Source organism: Myxine glutinosa, chromosome 2 (genome assembly GCF_964187855.1).
Source record: "Myxine glutinosa chromosome 2, kmMyxGlut1.1, whole genome shotgun sequence".
Classification (NCBI taxonomy): Eukaryota; Metazoa; Chordata; class Myxini; order Myxiniformes; family Myxinidae; genus Myxine; species Myxine glutinosa.
Window position 1 is genome coordinate 238,645,241 of NC_136262.1, and position 19,441 is coordinate 238,664,681.

General features: G+C 42.7%; 1 protein-coding gene across 1 annotated transcript in view; it reads left to right on the plus strand.

The window, feature by feature from the left end:
* Window positions 1–16,656: 16,656 nt before the first annotated feature.
* Window positions 16,657–19,441, plus strand: part of LOC144890727 (uncharacterized) — a 150,407-nt gene continuing 147,622 nt past the window's right edge. Inside the window, exon 1 of the mRNA XM_078772373.1 lies at window positions 16,657–17,010. Within this exon, the coding sequence (XP_078628499.1) occupies window positions 16,914–17,010 (97 nt within the window). The 5' untranslated portion in view covers window positions 16,657–16,913. The remainder of the gene's footprint in view (window positions 17,011–19,441) is intronic.

Below are 19,441 nucleotides of genomic sequence, written 5' to 3' on the forward strand. Positions count from 1 at the left end.
AGCTGACAGGGAGCCCCTATTTGGTAACCCCGTCGAGCACATGTTCGATGGCGGCTCGTTGGAAAGGCCTGGTGCCCTCCCAACACCCCCTACCAACCAAGCCGGAGTGAGGACGCGCACTCCCCGCGCCCGCTGCTGCCGTTGCTGTTGTTGTTGTTGTTGTTGTTGTTGCTGAACCGTGAGGAAGAGCTGCGGGGAGGTATTGGGAGGTCCTAAACTTCCTAACTGTGCCATACAATCACATTCTGGTGCAACGAAGGGTCAGAATTAATGGAAACGAGTCCTTAACTGACATAGACTAAGAATAACTAGCAAGATGTCCTATAGTTGTCTTACATGAGATGCGGTGAACCTGGGCACGACATTTAATGGGGAAAATAGGGGGAGGTCGGGTCTACAGAGTGTTGTTTACAGAAAATGGGACTAGGGAATGGGGGATTGGGGATAGTTGGGAAGTATTGAGGAAATAGGGGAATATTTACAAGCGGATATGGATGGATGCAAATCCCATATCCGCAACAATATATATATATATATACATATATATATATATATATATATATATTGTAACGATTTTGAGAAGTGTAACGGGTTTTGAGAAGTGTAACGGGTTTTGAGGAGTGTAACAATTTTGGAGGAAGGGTAACGGATGTGAAGAGTATGGTTTTGGTATGGTAACATCCTGGTAATGTAAATAATGGTCGCAGCCGTCCTCCTAATTAATTTCATAGAACATACACGCAGGTCACGATATATCTTTTAAATAGTGTATTTCCTTATTCCATGTAGGCTAAGTATGTGTTTTCCACTAGATTGACTTTGCATTGTATCAAACAAAATAAGCGTAGGCCCTTCCAATTTCCCCAAAACCTCCCTTCCATTTGCCTTCCGCATTTTGGTCGGTTTTTCTCTTCAACCACCATTGGCCACGAGGTAAGGTTGGAGAAGAAAGGCGTGTCTCCACCTCGTCAGAAGAGGGAAGGAGTGAACCGGCCCTAACAGCCAATCAACACCGCGGTGAGTGACCCGGTAGGCGTGCCCTCGGAGCCGGCGGCTTAATTCCGCCGGAGGTGATAAAAGCGAATGTAAGGAACTGCTTGACGAAGAGGCCTTGAGAGATACGCTGGGGGATGACCTGGAAGAGGAGCGCAATCCACCGCAAGCCCTACCTACCTACCTGCCTGCAATATCCCCTGTCGTTGGAGAGACGCGCTGAACGGAGGGAGACGGCTCCACCCCAGGAAGAGGAGCAGGTGTGCCGAGCCAGCGCGTGACGGCCGCGGATACGCGACGGAGGTTTTCCCGCCAAAACCGCGAGGGGTTGAAAGCTGCGGCCTCCGACCTTGCCTTCCTCTCAAGCAATCAACCTCGAGCCATTACCTGCCTGCAATATCCACCGTGTGAGTGTGAACGTCCTGTCCTACTCGTTTGTCTTGGGGATTAAGTAAATGAAATAGAATAAGTTAACAATGCACTGTGTGACTGCTCTTTTCCATCTAGTGCTGTAAATAATATTGGTCGCTCTAAAATATTGCTTGTGTGTGTATAATAAATCTGTTCTTCCTCCAAACTCTGTCTTTCTTCTCTCTTCTTCTCTTTCGGTCGCTTTAGAGGTTTCCCAATTGAATATCTGTAGCGCGATTAGTCAACGTTCGGTTGGAATCGGGTTCTAATCGGGGAGTAACTGTTCGGACGCGGTTAAATACACCACCGCTCGGTCAATATAACATCTAAAAGCCGTGTCCGTAACAATATATATATATATATATATATATATATATATATATATATATATATATATATATATATATTAATATATTGTTGCGGATCCGGGGGTCGGCGCTCCCCTCCCTTACCAAGAGGGGGTTAATCCCCTTGTCTTTCAAACTGGCCGATCCCCCAGTCCTGGAAATTATGACGTCACTACCGGTCGGGAGTAGCCAGGGTGATTGGTCAATAAAGTCCCAAATACCTGAGTGTTACCCCTGGCCGTAAAGCGAGGAGATAACTCCCACCCGGGCCGCAGCGTTAATGGATACGCCGAGCGAAGCTTGCTGCGACTCGGGCCGTTAGCAAAAAGACCAACCCGATTCTGAGCGGTTCTAATCGTGCCACCGGTACTCAATTGAGGAAATCACGGAAGCGATCGAATGAGAGGAAATCAAAAGGTAAGGAAGAACAAATATGATTTATTACTACACTATACAATAACCCAAGCAAGAGGAAACGAAAGAAGGGCATATACAAGAAGAAGAAGAGCAAAAGGACACAGGGCAAGCTTACACAGTCTTAATTAACATGCCCAGGACAATACAGACAGACTTACACGAAAGCGGAATAGCAGGAAGGAGGAGAAGGTCCAGGCAGATGGCAGGGGAGGAAGGTCCGGGCAGATGGTTCAGGCGTTGAGGTCCGGCTCCAGGTTCACGCTCCACTCCAGTCTACGCTTCGGTTTTGTGGCAAAACCCGTCAGGCAGCGCTGTTCATTGATTGTTGAACGCGAGCGGACCTTAGTTATCGGGGTTCATAAATCGGGGAGGGGGGCTTTGAACGTTCCTGACGCGCTGATTTTCGGCAGAAGTCCCAGCTAGAAGTCATTCGTGCACTCAGCTCTCACGCCAGCTCTCTCTCTCTCTCTCTCTCTCGCTCCCGTACTCCCGTCTCATCTCTTCTCAAGGCACCGCGCTTGCGCTTATATAGTGTCCCTTTTGAAATCAAGCCGCCCACTTTTAGACACACCCACCGGTGAGCTCGCCGCGGCCCTGGTTGGTCGCGAGGGCTCACCGACTCCTCCCTTGGTGACACGTTGACGGGGCCACACCTTTGTCCTTGGCGCTCCGCCCTTCTTTTCCAACTTAACCGCGTGCATAATGGCGTTTGATGCAGCGAATGCTGCTGGGCGAGCAGAGGCGCATAACCCAATTTGGAGAGAACCAAGCCGCAAAATGAATGGGATTGAACAAGGGGCCTAGGTTATTTGATTAATGCAACGCAGAGTCACACTATTGGAAACAGAGCCTTACCTGAAACACATACTAATGAAATAACTGAAGAAGTTCCTATGGTGCCCTACGTGTTGCTCGTGGACTAACTATGGGTGCAACCTTTTTAAGTGAAGATAATTATTTACAAGAAATATTATTTACAAGTGAAGGTCCTAAAAACCATAACAATATGTTAGTATCTGTAATTTGGTTCTCCAACCTAATGAGTGAACGTCATGACGTCATCGCCACGCATGTCCGCATTGCCTGCAAAGCTCCGGAGGAGCCATCTAGCAATGCGTCATTATGGATCATAAATTCAGATACTGTCACAAGTGTATGCAAAACTCACAGTTACCGACCTGGTTTCGCCCTTGTTGGGGCTTCATCAGGGCAACGCAGTGAGCCTTCCATACCCAAGGACTAATCGATTCGATTTTTGTGAAGATCAGAATATGGATTCGCATATGAGATTTATTTAATTTCTAAGTGATTCTTCACCAATGAGTGATGTGGCCAAAAACGATACGTAGCAGGATATCTCAAAAAGTTGTGGACGGATTTGGACGAAACTTGGTGGACCGGATGGGTGTGTGACAAAGACTAAGTGATTCGATTTTGGTGATGATCTGAATATGGATTCCGATATGAGAATTATTTAAATTCTAAGTGATTCTTCACCAATGAGTGATATGGCCAAAAATGATATATAGCAGGATATCTCAAAAAGTTGTGGACGGATTTGGACGAAACTTGGTGGGCCGGTTGGGTGTCTGACAAGGACTAAGTGATTCGATTTTGGTGAAGATCTGAATATGGATTCCGATATGAGAATTATTTAATTTCTAAGTGATTCTTCACCAATGAGTGATATGGCCAAAAATGATATATAGCAGGATATCTCAAACAGTTGTGTACGGATTTGGACGAAACTTGGTGGACCCGTTGGGTGTGTGACAAAGACTAAGTGATTCGATTTTGGTGAAGATCTGAATATGGATTCCGATATGAGAATTATTTAATTTCTAAGTGATTCTTCACCAATGAGTGATATGGCCAAAAGTGATATATAGCAGGATATCTCAAAAAGTTGTTAATGAATTTGGACGAAACCTGGTGGACAGGTTGTGTGTGTGACAAGGACTAAGTGATTCGATTTTGGTGAAGATCTGAATATGGATTCCGATATGAGAGTTATTTAATTTTTTAAGTGATTCTTCACCATTGAGTGATGGAGCTAAAACCAACATATAGCAGGATATCTCAAAAAGTTATAGACGGATTTGGACGAAACTTGGTGGACAGGTTTGTGTGACAAGGAAGAATCGATTCAATTTTGGTGAAGATCCGGATCCGGATCCGGCTAGTAGAATTTTTTAAGTGATTCTTCACCATTGGGAGAGAGGTCCAAAAACGATATATAGCAAGATGTCTCAAAAGTTGTGGACGGATTTGGACGAAACCTGGTGGACAGGTTGTGTGTGTGACAAGGACTAAGTGATTCGATTTTGGTGAAGATCTGAATATGGATTCCGATATGAGAGTTATTTAATTTTTTAAGTGATTCTTCACCATTGAGTGATGGAGCTAAAACCAACATATAGCAGGATATCTCAAAAAGTTATAGACGGATTTGGACGAAACTTGGTGGACAGGTTTGTGTGACAAGGAAGAATCGATTCAATTTTGGTGAAGATCCGGATCCGGATCCGGCTAGTAGAATTTTTTAAGTGATTCTTCACCATTGGGAGAGAGGTCCAAAAACGATATATAGCAAGATGTCTCAAAAGTTGTGGACGGATGATTTCGATTAAATGTGATTCTGTATTGTGATTTTCTGGTCTACTCTGCGATACAAACGTAAACTGTTCATCTGGTGGAGGTATGCTCTCTACTGAATGCCGTTCTCGTCTTTAAGGATTTTCATTCCATGCCTCTCAAAAGCTGAGCTTGTAGTCTCAGAATTAATTTGTCACGAATGTTTTGTCAGTATAAAAACTCAGCTGTGTCAATAATGTCCGTTGAGGAGTGAGTATTCTGCCTGGTGTTGAGTAGATGTGACTCCTATGTAAACTTTATTGTTGAATCTTAATTGTCTCAAGATAACTTGGCGATAACTTGATAACTCAAGATAACTTGGCGATAACTTGATAACTCAAGATAACTTGGTATTGGCGCCAAAACCCTACCTATCAAAATGTACTGTTTCTCACATCCCCTCATCTGAATAACAAGAAAGATTTCATTTCTCTGATAAATCCCCCTTAAAAGTCGTAGATGGGACTTCCTATATGGTGGAATTTATGATTTCCCCCTCCCTATAAAGACTGCATTGACTGCTCCGAATGCCCCCCACCCGACCCCTTTTTCTCTACAACTCACACGTACCAGATGCACATTAGTAGTTTGTCTCGACCATTTATTACCAAACCTGCTGGAGAATCTAGCCTGCAATCGCTAAAGTTTAAGCCAACCATAAAACCCAAGATTTGTTTCCAAAATCAAAGCAGAGTAATTAATCCATTGGGAAATTAATCCTTTTCCCCACTTTAAACCTTTAAGAAAAATGTATCATACTTTTCTTTAGAAAGTCAAGGTTCATGAAAGAGCTAGATCACTGAATCAGGAGGTAACAGAACAAAGGGGGTAGTAGAGAGGGGGGTACCAACAGCAGGGCCGAGGGACAAGATAGACGGAGACGGATAAACAATGGATGCGGATGAGAATTAGGGGTAAGAGACGAGGACAAAGCATGGAAAGGGCAGAAGGTGCAAGACCAGAAAGGAGGTGGTAGAAGACAAGAAAAACCAACAACTTGTCTGCAATGGCAGAGTGATAGACCCAAAGACTCACCTTCATCACGGGACATTTCCAATGATGTTAAAGACCTTGGTTTCCATGGCATTAAGTTGCGGATGAAGGCCTTGGAGGTGTACAAGAGTTCAGGTGTGCCAATGAAGGACTTTGTACGATGGAGGATGCCCAGTCAGCTACTGGCCTAGGTGGCCAACTTTGAAAGGCGGTTTGCCCAATAAGTATAATTAACGAAACCTAGCTACCATTTTGTTGATCAATATACGGTTTACCCTCCTCACACACATCTATAACTATAAAAGAGGTGTGTGTGTGTGTGTGTATGTGTGTATGTGTGTGTGTGTGTGTGTGTGTGTGTGTGTGTGTGTATGTGTGTATGTGTGTGTGTGTGTGTGTGTGTGTGTATGTGTGTATGCGTGTATGTGTGTGTGTGTGTGTGTTTATGTGTGTGTGTGTGTGTGTGTGTGTGTCTGTACAAAATATGTGCAATATGTCACACACAACACACATGTACACAACATACCACTGTAAGAGTCACATGTGTGTATACATTACAACTTGTGCATGATATGTACTAGCGTGACTCGGCCTCACCACACGTCGTTTCAGAGGGATAGGCATCTTTGACCATTTCGGTGTCTTTTGGGTCTTTTGGGTCTTCAGGGTCTTTTGGGACTTCGGTGTCTTCAGGAGCTTTTGGATCTTAAGGGTCTTTTGGTTCCTCTGGGTCTTTAAGGGTCATTGGGGTATTTTGGTTCTTCAGGGTATTTACAGTCATGTGAAAAAGTAAATTCACCCCATGTAAAGTTTTGACTTTTTCAACATATTTCAACATACAGCTATTTGATCTTCATTTGATGAGTCAAAGTCAGTTGATTATGAGTCATTTGACAGATGAGTCAAAGGTAGAGCTATTTGGCCACAGTATCAAAAGACATGTTTGGCGAAAACCAAAGACAGCATTTGACCACAAGAACCTGATACCAACTGTAAAGCATGGTGGTGGAAATATTATGGTTTGGGGCAGCTTTGCTGCATCGGGGCCTGTGCAGCTCACCATCATAGAATCCACTATGAATTCTTCATTGTACCAGAGGGTGCTTGAGGATAATGTGAGGCCATCTGTCGGAAAGTTGAAGCTCAACCGAAGGTGGACCTTGCAACATGACAATGACCCTAAACATACCAGTACATCCACCAAGGAATGGCTGAAAAGAAAGAAATGGAGGGTTCTGGAATGTCCAAGTCAAAGCCCGGATCTAAATCCCATCGAGATGTTGTGGAAGGATTTGAAACGAGCTGTGCATGCAAGAAACCCCTCAAACATCGCACAGCTGAAATAATTCTGCATGGAGGAGTGGGCAAAAATTTCTCCCAGTCGATGTCAGAGACTGGTAGACAGTTATAAGAAACACCTACTTGAGGTTGTTTCTGCCAAAGGGGACAATACCACCTATTAGAGCCAAGGGTGTACTTACTTTTTCCACATGCGAAATTTGCATTTATGTTTATTTAAATTATACAATGGACTACAAAATGTAAATGTTTCATGATATTTGTTATATTATATCACCTTTATCTATCAATATTGTTGAAATGAAGATCAAATAGCTGTATGTTGAAATATGTTGAAAAAGTCAAAACTTTACATGGGGTGTACTTACGTTTTCACGTGACTGTATGTTTATCTCAGAGATGAAGATACACTTTTCTGGTGGAAAGCTTTTCTGGTTTGAGCCAAGTCTAATGAAGATGGAATCTTGAGGTGTTGCCAAAGTTAGCACCACCTAACATGCCTAAAAAAGTAAATAAAGAATGCAAAGGGCTTTTGAATACTAAAAAATCATGAAGAATAAATTGGATTTAAAATAGGACCAAATTGAAGACAAGAGGGATTTCTGCACAAGTTGATAAACCGTTTTCCAAAACTTTGAAATCTCTGCTCAGACAGATTTCTTCATTTGCTAAGAATCAACAATTTTCTGTTCATTACAAACTGAAATAAAATGCAACAAATGGTACTCGGGCAAAAAACGTATTGGGCAGCATCATGGGAAAACCAAAGGGCCAGATTATTTTGCAAGAAACGTATGGTCATCAACATTGTATTTCCATCCTTGGTGATCGCTCAAGCTGTGAGACCACCACCTCTCCTCTGGGGGCTCACCTAAAAGTTAAAACCAAACATATGTCATTTTGTGTGCTGATATTCTTTGTCTGTATGGGTCTTAGGGGTCTTCAGGGTGTTTTGCGTCTAAAGAGTGTTTAGGCTCTTTTGGGTATTCGGGGTCTTTTGGGTCTTCTGGGTGTTTTGGGTCTTCGGGGTATTTTTTTGGTCTTCGGGGTCTTTTTGGGTCTTCCGGGTCTTTGGAGTCTTTGGGGTGTTTTGGGTCTTCAGGGTCTTTTGGGTAGTTTGGGTCTTCAGGGTATTTTGGGTCTTCGAGGTCATTTTGGGTCTTTGGGGTCTTTTGGATCCTCTGGGCCTTTAAGGGTATTTTGTGTCTTTGGGGTGTTTTGGGTCTTTAGCGGCTTTTGGATCTTCGGGGTATTTTGGGTCTTCAGGGGCTTTTTGGGATAAACATCAAACATGTGGAGTTTCAAGTAAACAAAACTTGCATGTAAACTTTAATTATTCACTTCCCTCATCCTCTTCTTCCCCTTTCCCCCCTCCCACCCACCTCCCCTTGCCTGTGCGTAATAAATGTACAGTGGCCTGCAAAAGTATACACTCCATACCAATAATGCCACATTTAGATGTTAGTCTCCTTGTCAAGTTTGGTTGTGATTGGATAAGTAACGATCAAATGTATCGCAGTCATAAATCGTCAGACAAATAAACAGACAGACACTAAATTGCGTATTTCAGTATGTTTACGAATTATGTAGAAACAATTTTTCCAAGTGAAGTTTTTATTCATAACTGTAGAGATCAAACTAAACACTGTTATAGTTGAAGGAGGTCACATGTCAGGAATACCTGCAAAAAACATGTGCAAATTAAAATTCGCTGGTTGCAAAAGTATTCAGCCCCTTAGGTCAGTACTTGGTGGAAGAACATTTTTCAGCAATGACTGCTGTGAGTCTTTTTGGGTGTGCCTCGACCCGATTTTCACAGTGAGATGGTGAAATATTTGCCCATTATTCACATGAAAATTGCTCTAGTTCTGCTAAGTTTGATGGGGATCGTCGATTGACTGAAATCTTCAAGTTTCGCCATAAATGTTCAATTGGGTTCAAGTCATAACTTTGACTGCACCACTCGAGAACATTTATTTTATTTTTATTCAGTCACTCTAATGTGGCTCTAGCTTTGTGCTTCAGATCATTGTCCTGCTGAAATCTGAATCTCCTACTCAGTTTCTGATTAATGGCTGACTCAAGCAGATTTTCATCAAGGATTCTCCTGTACTTTGCACCGTCCATTGTCCCTTCCATCCTGACAAGATTGCCAGTCCCTGCTGATGAAAAACAGCCCAGAACATGATGATGCCACCACCATGCTTGACAGTAGAGATGGTGTTGACTGGGTGATGTGCAGTGTCAGGCTGGCACCAGATGTAACGCTTTGAATTTAGAGCAAATAATTCAATTTCTCCACATGCCTTCAGTATCATCAAGATGATTTTTTGCAAACTCCACATAAGCTTTGAGATGCATAATTTTCTGTAATGGCTTCTTTCTTGCCATCTGTCCATGGAGGCCTGCTTTATGAAGGGAACGGCTATTGCTGATGAATAAACACTGACGCCATCTCAGACATTGAGCCTTGCAGATCTTTCAAAGTCGTTGTTGGATTTACAGTGACATCCCAAACGAGTTTCCTGCTTCCTCGGATGCTGAGTTTGGATGGGCAACCTGATCTGGGTAGATTCTGGGTAGTATGATACGTCTTCCACTTCTTCATGATGGATTTCACCATAATCAAAGGAATAACGAGTGACTTTGAAATCTTCTTGTAACCCTCTCCTGAACGGGGCTTCTCTACCACTCTATGTCTGACTTTTTTGGAAAGCTTATTGGTGTTCATGTTTGCCTTGTTGGTTGACCAAGTAGTTGCACCTTAAATCTCCTTAGATAGGTGGGGGAGCTTAATTTTTAAGTTAAACCACTGATTACAAACAGATAAAACATATTACACTTATTCTGTAACCCTTTAAACACATAATTTGCTCCTAAAGTGATTTAGGGGTTAATTAGGCAAAGGGGTTGAATACTTATCCAAATGAGAATAATCTGAGTTTATCTGTTAATCGAAGTTATTCACATTTTATCTGCATTTTTAGCTTCATCACTGGAATAGTTGGGAAGACTCTATATATTAACTTTGATTTGAAAGTATCATGAAACTAGGACACTCGGTAGAGTGCACACCTCCGCCACAAGCTGATTCGTTTACGTTTTGCATCCCACTGAAAGACCGGATCTAGATCCAGACGTGAACCAAAATGTAATCGGCTTGTTCTTGTCACCTATTCAACTCATCCTTAAAGTTTTGTCATAACTTGTAGACAACTTTTTGAAATTTCATGCAATATATCGTTTTTCGCCCCATCTCTCAATGGTGGATTCACTTTTAAAAAATTATCATATCGCGATCCGGATTCGGACCTTCACCAAAATCTAATCAAGTCGTCCTTGTCACACACCCAAACTGTCCTCCAAATTTCATCCGAATCCGTCCACAACCTTTTGAGATATCGCGCTATGTATCGGTTTTTGGCCCTATCTCCCAATAGGGAAGAATCACTTAAAAATTAAATAATTCTCGTATCCGAATTCATATTCAGATCATCACCAAAATCTAATCAATTCGTCCTTGTCAGACACCCAAACTGTCCCCCAAATTTCATCCGAATCCATCATCAACTTTTTGAGACATCCTGCACACAAACAGATTAAAAACAAAAACAGGGATGAAAACATAACCTCCGTCCACCTTCGGTGGGCTGAGGTAATTAACTCATGTGGCTTCAAAATGTGACAACTTTTGAAGGGGGAAAATAATTTTGGAAGTAGTTGTCTGTAAACAACACGACTTTAAACTCAGAAGGGCGGGGGTGAAAAGTAGATGATCCTTTAGCGAATGCAAGATTTGTCTCCTTTTTGTACTTTGCTCACTTGTAGTCTCACAACACATTCTGTCTCATCCATTTCTCTTCCATCAATCAATAATCTTTGCACAATATTTCTTCTCATTGAAATTTTGGTCGCTAATATTTAACAATTATTGCATGTCATCCTTGTTTTGCAAAACCTAAGGATGAGGGAAAAGGTAATGATGAGTAATTCAATAAATTATTGTCACGTACCTGGGAGGCCAGGCCAAAACTAGTTTGGTTTAGTCTGCACCTGAATACGTTGCCTGAAACCAAAACCACCGAGCAGTTTTCTCTGGTATTAACAAGTGGGGAAAGTTACCGCATCTTTTAGCTTGAATGTGAATGAATGAATGATCGTTTTAACGCCATTTTCCACGCTCGAGCGGGGGTTAGTTTTAGCTTGAATGTAAATTATGTAAATTATTTTGCTTGAATGCATCTTTTTGAATGAATGTAATTTTGCTTGAATGTATCAAGTTGCAATGGCAGGAAAGAAGATGCCTTCACAATACATGATTTTAACAAACAAGTATTTAATGCAACAGATGTGATTTTACATCTGCCATCAGCTTGGAAATCTGCCAACATCACCGCTTTCCACAAAAAAGGTGCAAAAACAGATCCTTGCAACTACAGACCAATCAGCCTTCTCCAAATTATCAGCAAGGTCATGGAATCCATCATTGCTTCAGATATGAAATCTTTCCTCTTCTCCAATGGCTTGATATCTGATCATCAATTTGGTTTCAGACCTGGTCACTCTACTCTGGACATGCTGCTTCTGCTGTCTCAACAATGGATGGAGGTCCTTAATGCCAAACAGGAAATCAGAGCTGTCTCCCTTAACATATCTCGTGCCTTCGATATGGTCTGGCACCCCGCTCTGCTCACCAAACTCTCCTCCTATGGCATCCATGGAAACCAACATGCATGGCTTCCGGACTTCCTCTACTGTGTAGTAAACAAGTGGATCCAAATGGAATTCTCTCATCTCCTCTTCCTGTCCTGGCTGGAGTTCCTCAAGGAAGTGTTCTGGGCCCTGTGTGCTTTATCTGGTCTTCATCAATAATCTCTCCGATTCTCTGGAAAATCCTCTCTATCTCTTTGCTGATGCCTCCACTCTCTGCTGCTCCATATCTCAACCCTCAGAGTGGCACGCAGAATCTCTTCACTCTCTGCAGACCTGGACAAAATCACAAGTTGGTCAAACATGAGGAACATGTCTTTCAATCCTGACAAATCTCACACTCACTTTGTCTCTCCATAAAGACCATCTGAGAAACGTTCCACTACTTTCTCAACAATCCTCTTGAAGAAGTCTGTCACTCAAACTTTTGTGTCTCACTATCTGTTATGATCTTTCCTAGGAAAACCACATTTCCAAGCTGGCCTCCAAAGCCAGTCATCGACTGGGCATCCTCGTCGTGTGAGGTCCTTGCTTGGCACGACTAAGCTATTGACCACCTACAAAGCTTTCATCCGCAACTTGATAGAGTAGGGGAGAGGCAGGTTAGTTGATACACTTTTCAGTTATGTTAGCCTTTAATGAAGACTGTTAGCTCGATAGGATTCATGAATTGTCCAAAAGAAATATCAGGGTCTTGTACATATCTGTGAAGCATGCCAGATCCGCTGCATTATCAAACTTGGAATGATGGCTCACAAAAAACAGTTTGTCAAACATATCATCTGACCTGACCAAGTGGGTTAATTGATACACCTTGGTAGGCATGAATGGATTAGATGACACATTGATTTACATGGTGATTGAGTTAGATGATACATCGATTTACATGGTATTTCTGCCAATGGGAACAAATTAGCATGCACATAATTACAGATACACATCAAACTAGGCTACATACCATCATTTCTGTATAATATTTGTACTAATGGTATTTTCAGAGTCAATTAGCACTGTTAATTAAAGCTGTTTGTTTGTTATTTATTCAGTTGAAAACCTGCGATGTATACATAGGTAATGTAAAGTATATCTAACAATAGAGCTAAAGGTTAAGTTGGCCACACACTGATTGGCCACCGACCGATGACACCTCGGTCAATCAGTGCGGAAGGCACGAACATTCGGCCAGTGGTGTGGAGGGCGCGAAGGAGGACGTAAGAAGTGACACGCTGGTTGGTGGAGAGGCCCAGCTGATGTCACAGCACGCCGAACAAGAGACTTGGAGCGGTGGACATTTTGTGACTTCGGCCTGGACTTTGCTGGTGAATGTTGGTGTGCCAACATTTTTCTCTTCTCGTTCCTGGTTCCTTCCTGCCCAGACCTCTTCCCTTTGCCTCTTGCCTTCCCTTGAATGTCCCTTTGTATTGGCTGCCATCCCGCTTGGAACTCCCTTCTGCCCTTGCTTTCGTTCCCGGTTGGAGTTTGCTTCAAAAGACGGTGGGAAGACATTGGAGCGCCGACGATTATCTTCCCCGGCATTCACGTGCGAATGGCGAGCGTGCGAGCTGCAGCAGCTGGGAGACCATTGCACGCTCGCTTGCTTGGCACGAGAGGCCTGGTGAGCGGGGGGGGGGGGAGGAGGGAACAGTGTAACGCCAACAGACGGGACCGAGCGGTTCGCGCTGACAAAAGCCGCGACGGACGGTGCCTGATCGACCCGACGCTACACTGCCAGACACAGATGAGACGAACCACAGAACACAACACAACGAACCGTTTATTTATTACCCTTTCCATTAGTCCTGTATATGAAGTCTGTGTGCAGGATCCCGATTTAGGAACATTATTTATTTACCGTCGCGTCCATTGTTCTCGGGTTCCATTAATAAATATTTATTGTTGTACATAATTCCGTGTTCGTGTGAAGTTAATAATTTGCAGGGAGAAGACATCTTCGGGGCCGAAAAGATAAACCACGGCATTTTCCCCCAATATCCCGGCTCGTGTATGGATCCGCCATCAATTGGGAAACGACTCCAAGTAAGCTTGAGTCCATTTGCGATCCCATGGTCTTAACCAAGGGGCAATCGCGCGACAGTATTAAATTATTTTGAAGTACTCTAGGCCTCTAAGCTGTCTGTCCCCATGGAAGTGAAGAGATTGCATTGACACACTGGTTTATTCTATATGTTTAGCGTCAACAATGAACCATTTTGAAGTGCCTTTTTTTTCTTTGTTTGTTTTTTGTTTTTTTGGCAACCAAGTTGATGCTCGTGTAAAAGCTAACACATAGAACATATATATATGACTAGCCGAAAGCACCCGGCATTGCCCTGGTTCTTTTTGAATGAATTTACTACTGTAATTCAGCTTTTACTCGCGGCTGTAGAAGATTGACTACTATAATTCAGCTCAGCTTTTAATTGTGAAATGGGCCCAGCCCGGCTGAGGCGGCCTCGACCGGCCCTGCCACCTCGCCTATAACCTTCCCGGGGCCCGTCCCGACATTATTAGTTCTTTTTGAATGAATTTACTACTATAGTTCAGCTTTTACTCGCGGCCGTAGAAGATTGACTACGATAATTCAGCTCACCTTTTAATTGCGAAATGGGCCCAGCCCGGCCGAAGCGGCCTCGACCGGCCTCACCACCTCACCTATAACCTTCCCGGGGCCTGTCCCGACATTTTGATTTCTTTTTGAATGAATTTACTACTATAATTCAGCTTTTGCTCATGGCCATAGAAGATTGACTACTATAATTCAGCTCAGCTTTTAATTGTGAAATGGGCCCAGCCCGGCCGAGGCGGGGTACGCGGGATAAACAAGATTGAAAGATTCTCGATATTTGATGGTTATTTTAACAATCGGTTTGTTTGTGTTTCACACTGAATGAAAAACATGAAGGTAGAGCATGGCGATTGTGACATATGACAGGTTCGACGATATGTACGGCCTGGACAGCATAGGAATCAAAATGGCGTGTGGAGTCAGCCGCTGTACCGCTGTAATGACATCAGACGTAATAACTTCATATCACCCCTGTCATGTGACCAGATCCTCAGCTCTGATTGGTGTACGTTTGTGAGGGACAGACATACATACATACATACATACATAATACGTACACACAGACAGACAAACACTGTTCTAGATGGCTTTGCCTTATGGGCATTACCTCAATATCGAACCATCTACCTTGATGAGGCAGCAAGGCACAGGTCGAGTCCTAGAGTGGCAAATGCTACACAACCTGTAAATACAACATGACCATGACTTCCCTGCTGATCATCAGTTAGGAAGTGAGGATGCAGCCAGGAAGGATACATTTAATGAAGGAGCAACACTGACTCTAAATGTGACATGATGCTGACATGTATGTATGTATGTATGTATGTATGTTTTTTTTTTGTTTTTTTTTGTATACTGATTCGAGGCTCGTGAAAGAGCTAACATTTATTTCACAAACAATGTATGTATGTATGTATGTATGTATGTATGTATGTATGTATGTTTTTTTTTTTGTTTTTTTTGTATACTGATTCGAGGCTCGTGAAAGAGCTAACATTTATTTCACAAACAATGTATGTATGTATGTATGTATGTATGTATGTACACATACCATTAGTTATTAGCTCGACACCTGCGTAGCACGAGATGGGGTTTTGCATTCGTGTGTGTGTGTGTGTGTGTGTGTGTGTGTGTGTGTGTGTGTGTGTGTGTGTGTGTGCGTGTGTGTGTGTGTGTGTGTGTGTGTGTGTGTGTGTGTGTGTGTGTGTGTGTGTGTGTGATTTTAATTTACCATTTGGGTTTTGTCATCAAATTTTCAACATAGTTTTTTTTATGAGAACTAGAATATAAGACCCGTCGCTTCGCTCACGGAAATACCAATCTTTGCTGGAATCGCTAATCTATGGGGGAAGAAAAAAAAGGATTCCTGGGAGATCCTGCTCTCCGTGCAGGGATAACCAACGTGTTGGCATTTGCAATTTGCACACGCGTGTCCATGTACCCATTTAAAAAAATGTTTTTAAATTAAAAAACAAAATTCTTTTGGGGGGGGGTGGGGGGGATCGCAAACATTCCCGGGAGTTACCTGAATCCACCGAAGTTGGATTTATTGAAATGCGTTAATCCGTTCTCAAATTATAACACGACAAACAGACAGACAGACACGGTTCCTTTTATAATATAGATATGGAGAGGTCAAAACAAAAAATTTTGGTCAAAAGGTCAAAGGTCAGGGTCACATAATATCGATACTTTTCATCCAATTGACATGGAATTTTAAGAATTTGCATATTGGGTCACTAGATTGGTTCACCAATCAAAAGCTATAAGCTGATTGTTTTTTTTAGATCAAAAGGTCAAAGGTCAAGTTTGCGTAACATCCATCAATTTTTGTCCTATTGACTTGAAGTTTGAGCATATTGGGTGAATATCCCAATATCCCAATATTGACCCCAATGAATCCTACTCTTTTTGAAGTCAAAAGGTCAAGTTCACCTAAAATCGTGAATTTAAAAAAAAAACAGCTAAAAATATATATTTTTAGCTGTTTTCATCATGTTTAGCATCGGAAGAAGAAGAAGAAATCTGAATACAAAGCGGGTGCGGATGGGCTTTGCATTTTCAGATGCTTTCTTATTTTCTTCTTAACTCACAAGGATTTCCTGCTCTTTGAGGATGCGAAATGTCTGAATGAACAAGGAGTGGCGCTTTACATAGCATCGGATTAACACCCTAAAAGGTGCACGACGCAGCAATTTCGCAGCCCCGCACCGCGTGTCGCCACCAAGTACCGCCCCACCGTGCCGTGACCTGGGCCGCTGCCGGGGCCGTGGTGCCGGATGCAGTACCGCTCCGAGGTGCGGCACAACGCGCGCTCTTCTTCTGCACACCCAGGACGCCGACCCTCCGCCCCCCAGCTCCCTCCCCCCTTTGTCCTGATCGTTCATTATATTCCGGGCGCCGAGGCTGCCGTTCGCACCTTAGCACCTGCGCCCTCGTTGTCGGTGGTCCATATACCTGGGAGCCTGTCGTCCCGTTCGTCCTGACGCGATATGCAGAGCGCACCTGTTGCGTCACCGCCGCGTCGTTAGCGCACCTTCGCCATGGAACTCGTCCGCAGGGACAGAGCAGGACTCCGACGAGCGAGCAGGGCCTTCGCACTTCACCTGTCTGCCTACTGTCTGCTCTTGGTCTGCGGCGGTGAGGACCCGATACGAGTCGACCTGCGGATCCGTACGGATTGCCGCGTTCGTGCACTGTACCTATATAAAAATTCCCACAATTCCCGGGTCGTGTGTAATTTTCATGGCAATTTTGATTTCTCATTCAACACGAAACTCCTTTTGTTCACCGTGGCTCAGCCCTCCCCGGCGGATCTCCCGTGCTGGGAATGCCGGCGTTCTTCGGGAGCGATATCCAGCTTAACAAATCCCAGATAAGATAAGTGGGAATTGTGTTTCCAGGAAATTCTTAACGCGCTTAAGGACGAGGCAAGACGTAAGTGACCCCAGAGTGCTGCTCCAAACCAAAGTAACCAAAGACTCCGCAGCAACCTTAGATGTGGGAGAGACAAAAGACGCGCGACGCGGACAACGTGTAACATTGGACCAGTTATGAGAACCGGAGACAAATAAAAATAAAATAAAAATCCACGTTTATTCAACACTTCAAACGAGACAGGACAATTGGTGACATCAAACCCGTGTTGTAAATCAGCGATGTCATGTTAAAATGGTAACAAAAGCAGCAAATTATCAAATAAACCATTGGGACGTGTGGGGTTGAAATGGTAACAACAGCAGCAAATGATCAAATAAACCATTGGGACATGTGGGGTTAAAATGGTAACAAAGCAGCAAATGATCAAATAAATCATTGGGACATGTGGGGTTAAAATGGTAACAAAAGCAGCAAATTATCAAATAAACCATTGGGACATGTGGGGTTAAAATGGTAACAAAAGCAGCAAATTATCAAATAAACCATTGGAACGTGTGGGGTTAAAATGGTAACAACAGCAGCAAATGATCAAATAAATCATTGGGACATGTGGGGTTAAAATGGTAACAAAGCAGCAAATGATCAAATAAACCATTGGGACATGTGGGGTTAAAATGGTAACAACAGCAGCAAATGATCAAATAAACCATTGGAACGTGTGGGGTTAAAATGGTAACAAAGCAGCAAATGATCAAATAAATCATTGGGACGTGTGGGGTTAAAATGGTAACAAAAGCAGCAAATTATCAAATAAACCATTGGGACATGTGGGGTTAAAATGGTAACAAAAGCAGCAAATTATCAAATAAACCATTGGAACGTGTGGGGTTAAAATGGTAACAACAGCAGCAAATGATCAAATAAACCATTGGGACATGTGGGGTTAAAATGGTAACAAAGCAGCAAATGATCAAATAAACCATTGGGACATGTGGGGTTAAAATGGTAACAACAGCAGCAAATGATCAAATAAACCATTGGGACATGTGGGGTTAAAATGGTAACAAAAGCAGCAAATTATCAAATAAACCATTGGGACGTGTGGGGTTAAAATGGTAACAACAGCAGCAAATGATGAAATAAACCATTGGGACATGTGGGGTTAAAATGGTAACAAAGCAGCAAATTATCAAATAAACCATTGGGACATGTGGGGTTAAAATGGTAACAGCAGCAGCAAATGATCAAATAAACCATTGGGACATGTGGGGTTAAAATGGTAACAAAGCAGCAAATGATCAATGAAAGTATTGGGACATGTGGGGTTAAAATGGTAACTAACAACAGCAGCAAATGATCAAATAAACGATTGGGACATGTGGGGTTAAAATGGTAACAACAGCAGCAAATGATCAAATAAACGATTGGGACATGTGGGGTTAAAATGGTAACAACAGCAGCAAATGATCAAATAAACGATTGGGACATGTGGGGTTAAAATGGTAACAAAGCAGCAAATGATCAATGAAAGTATTGGGACATGTGGGGTTAAAATGGTAAAAAAAGCAGCAAATGTTCAAACAAGAAGACGTTATGCGGAGCACGACACTTGCAAAATACGCCCCCCCCCCCCCATCCCCAAGGAAAAAAATTCCATTGATACAGCAAATTGTCCATTTTATCAAGATTAAAATTAACAATCTTTATCAAAGCTCGGATCAATAGGAAAAAAGTGACGATTTTTCAGATGAAAAATGTTGATTTTTTAAGGTTGACCTTGAGTTGACCTTTGACCTTTTGACCTCAAAAATAGTTGGTTTCCCTATTTAGTGACTAAATGTGCAAATGCTGTGCAATTGTCAAGTCAATCGGATGAAAATTGACGGTTTTTCAGATACAAAGTGATGATTTTGGAAGTTTGACCTTGAGTTGACCTTTGACCTTTTGACCGAGAAAATAGTATGTTTCCCAATTTAGTGACTTGATATACAAATGCTATTCTATTTTCAAGTCAATCGGATATAAAATGGCGATTTTAGAAATTTGACCTCCAGACCTTTTTGACGTTTCTTTGACCTTTGACGTCAAAATCAATAGGCTTCTCAATTGGGACGACTTGTACAACGTGGTGGAGTTTCGTGACGATCGGTTTAGAATTGTGACCCGTAGGCCGGTGACAGACAGAACCACA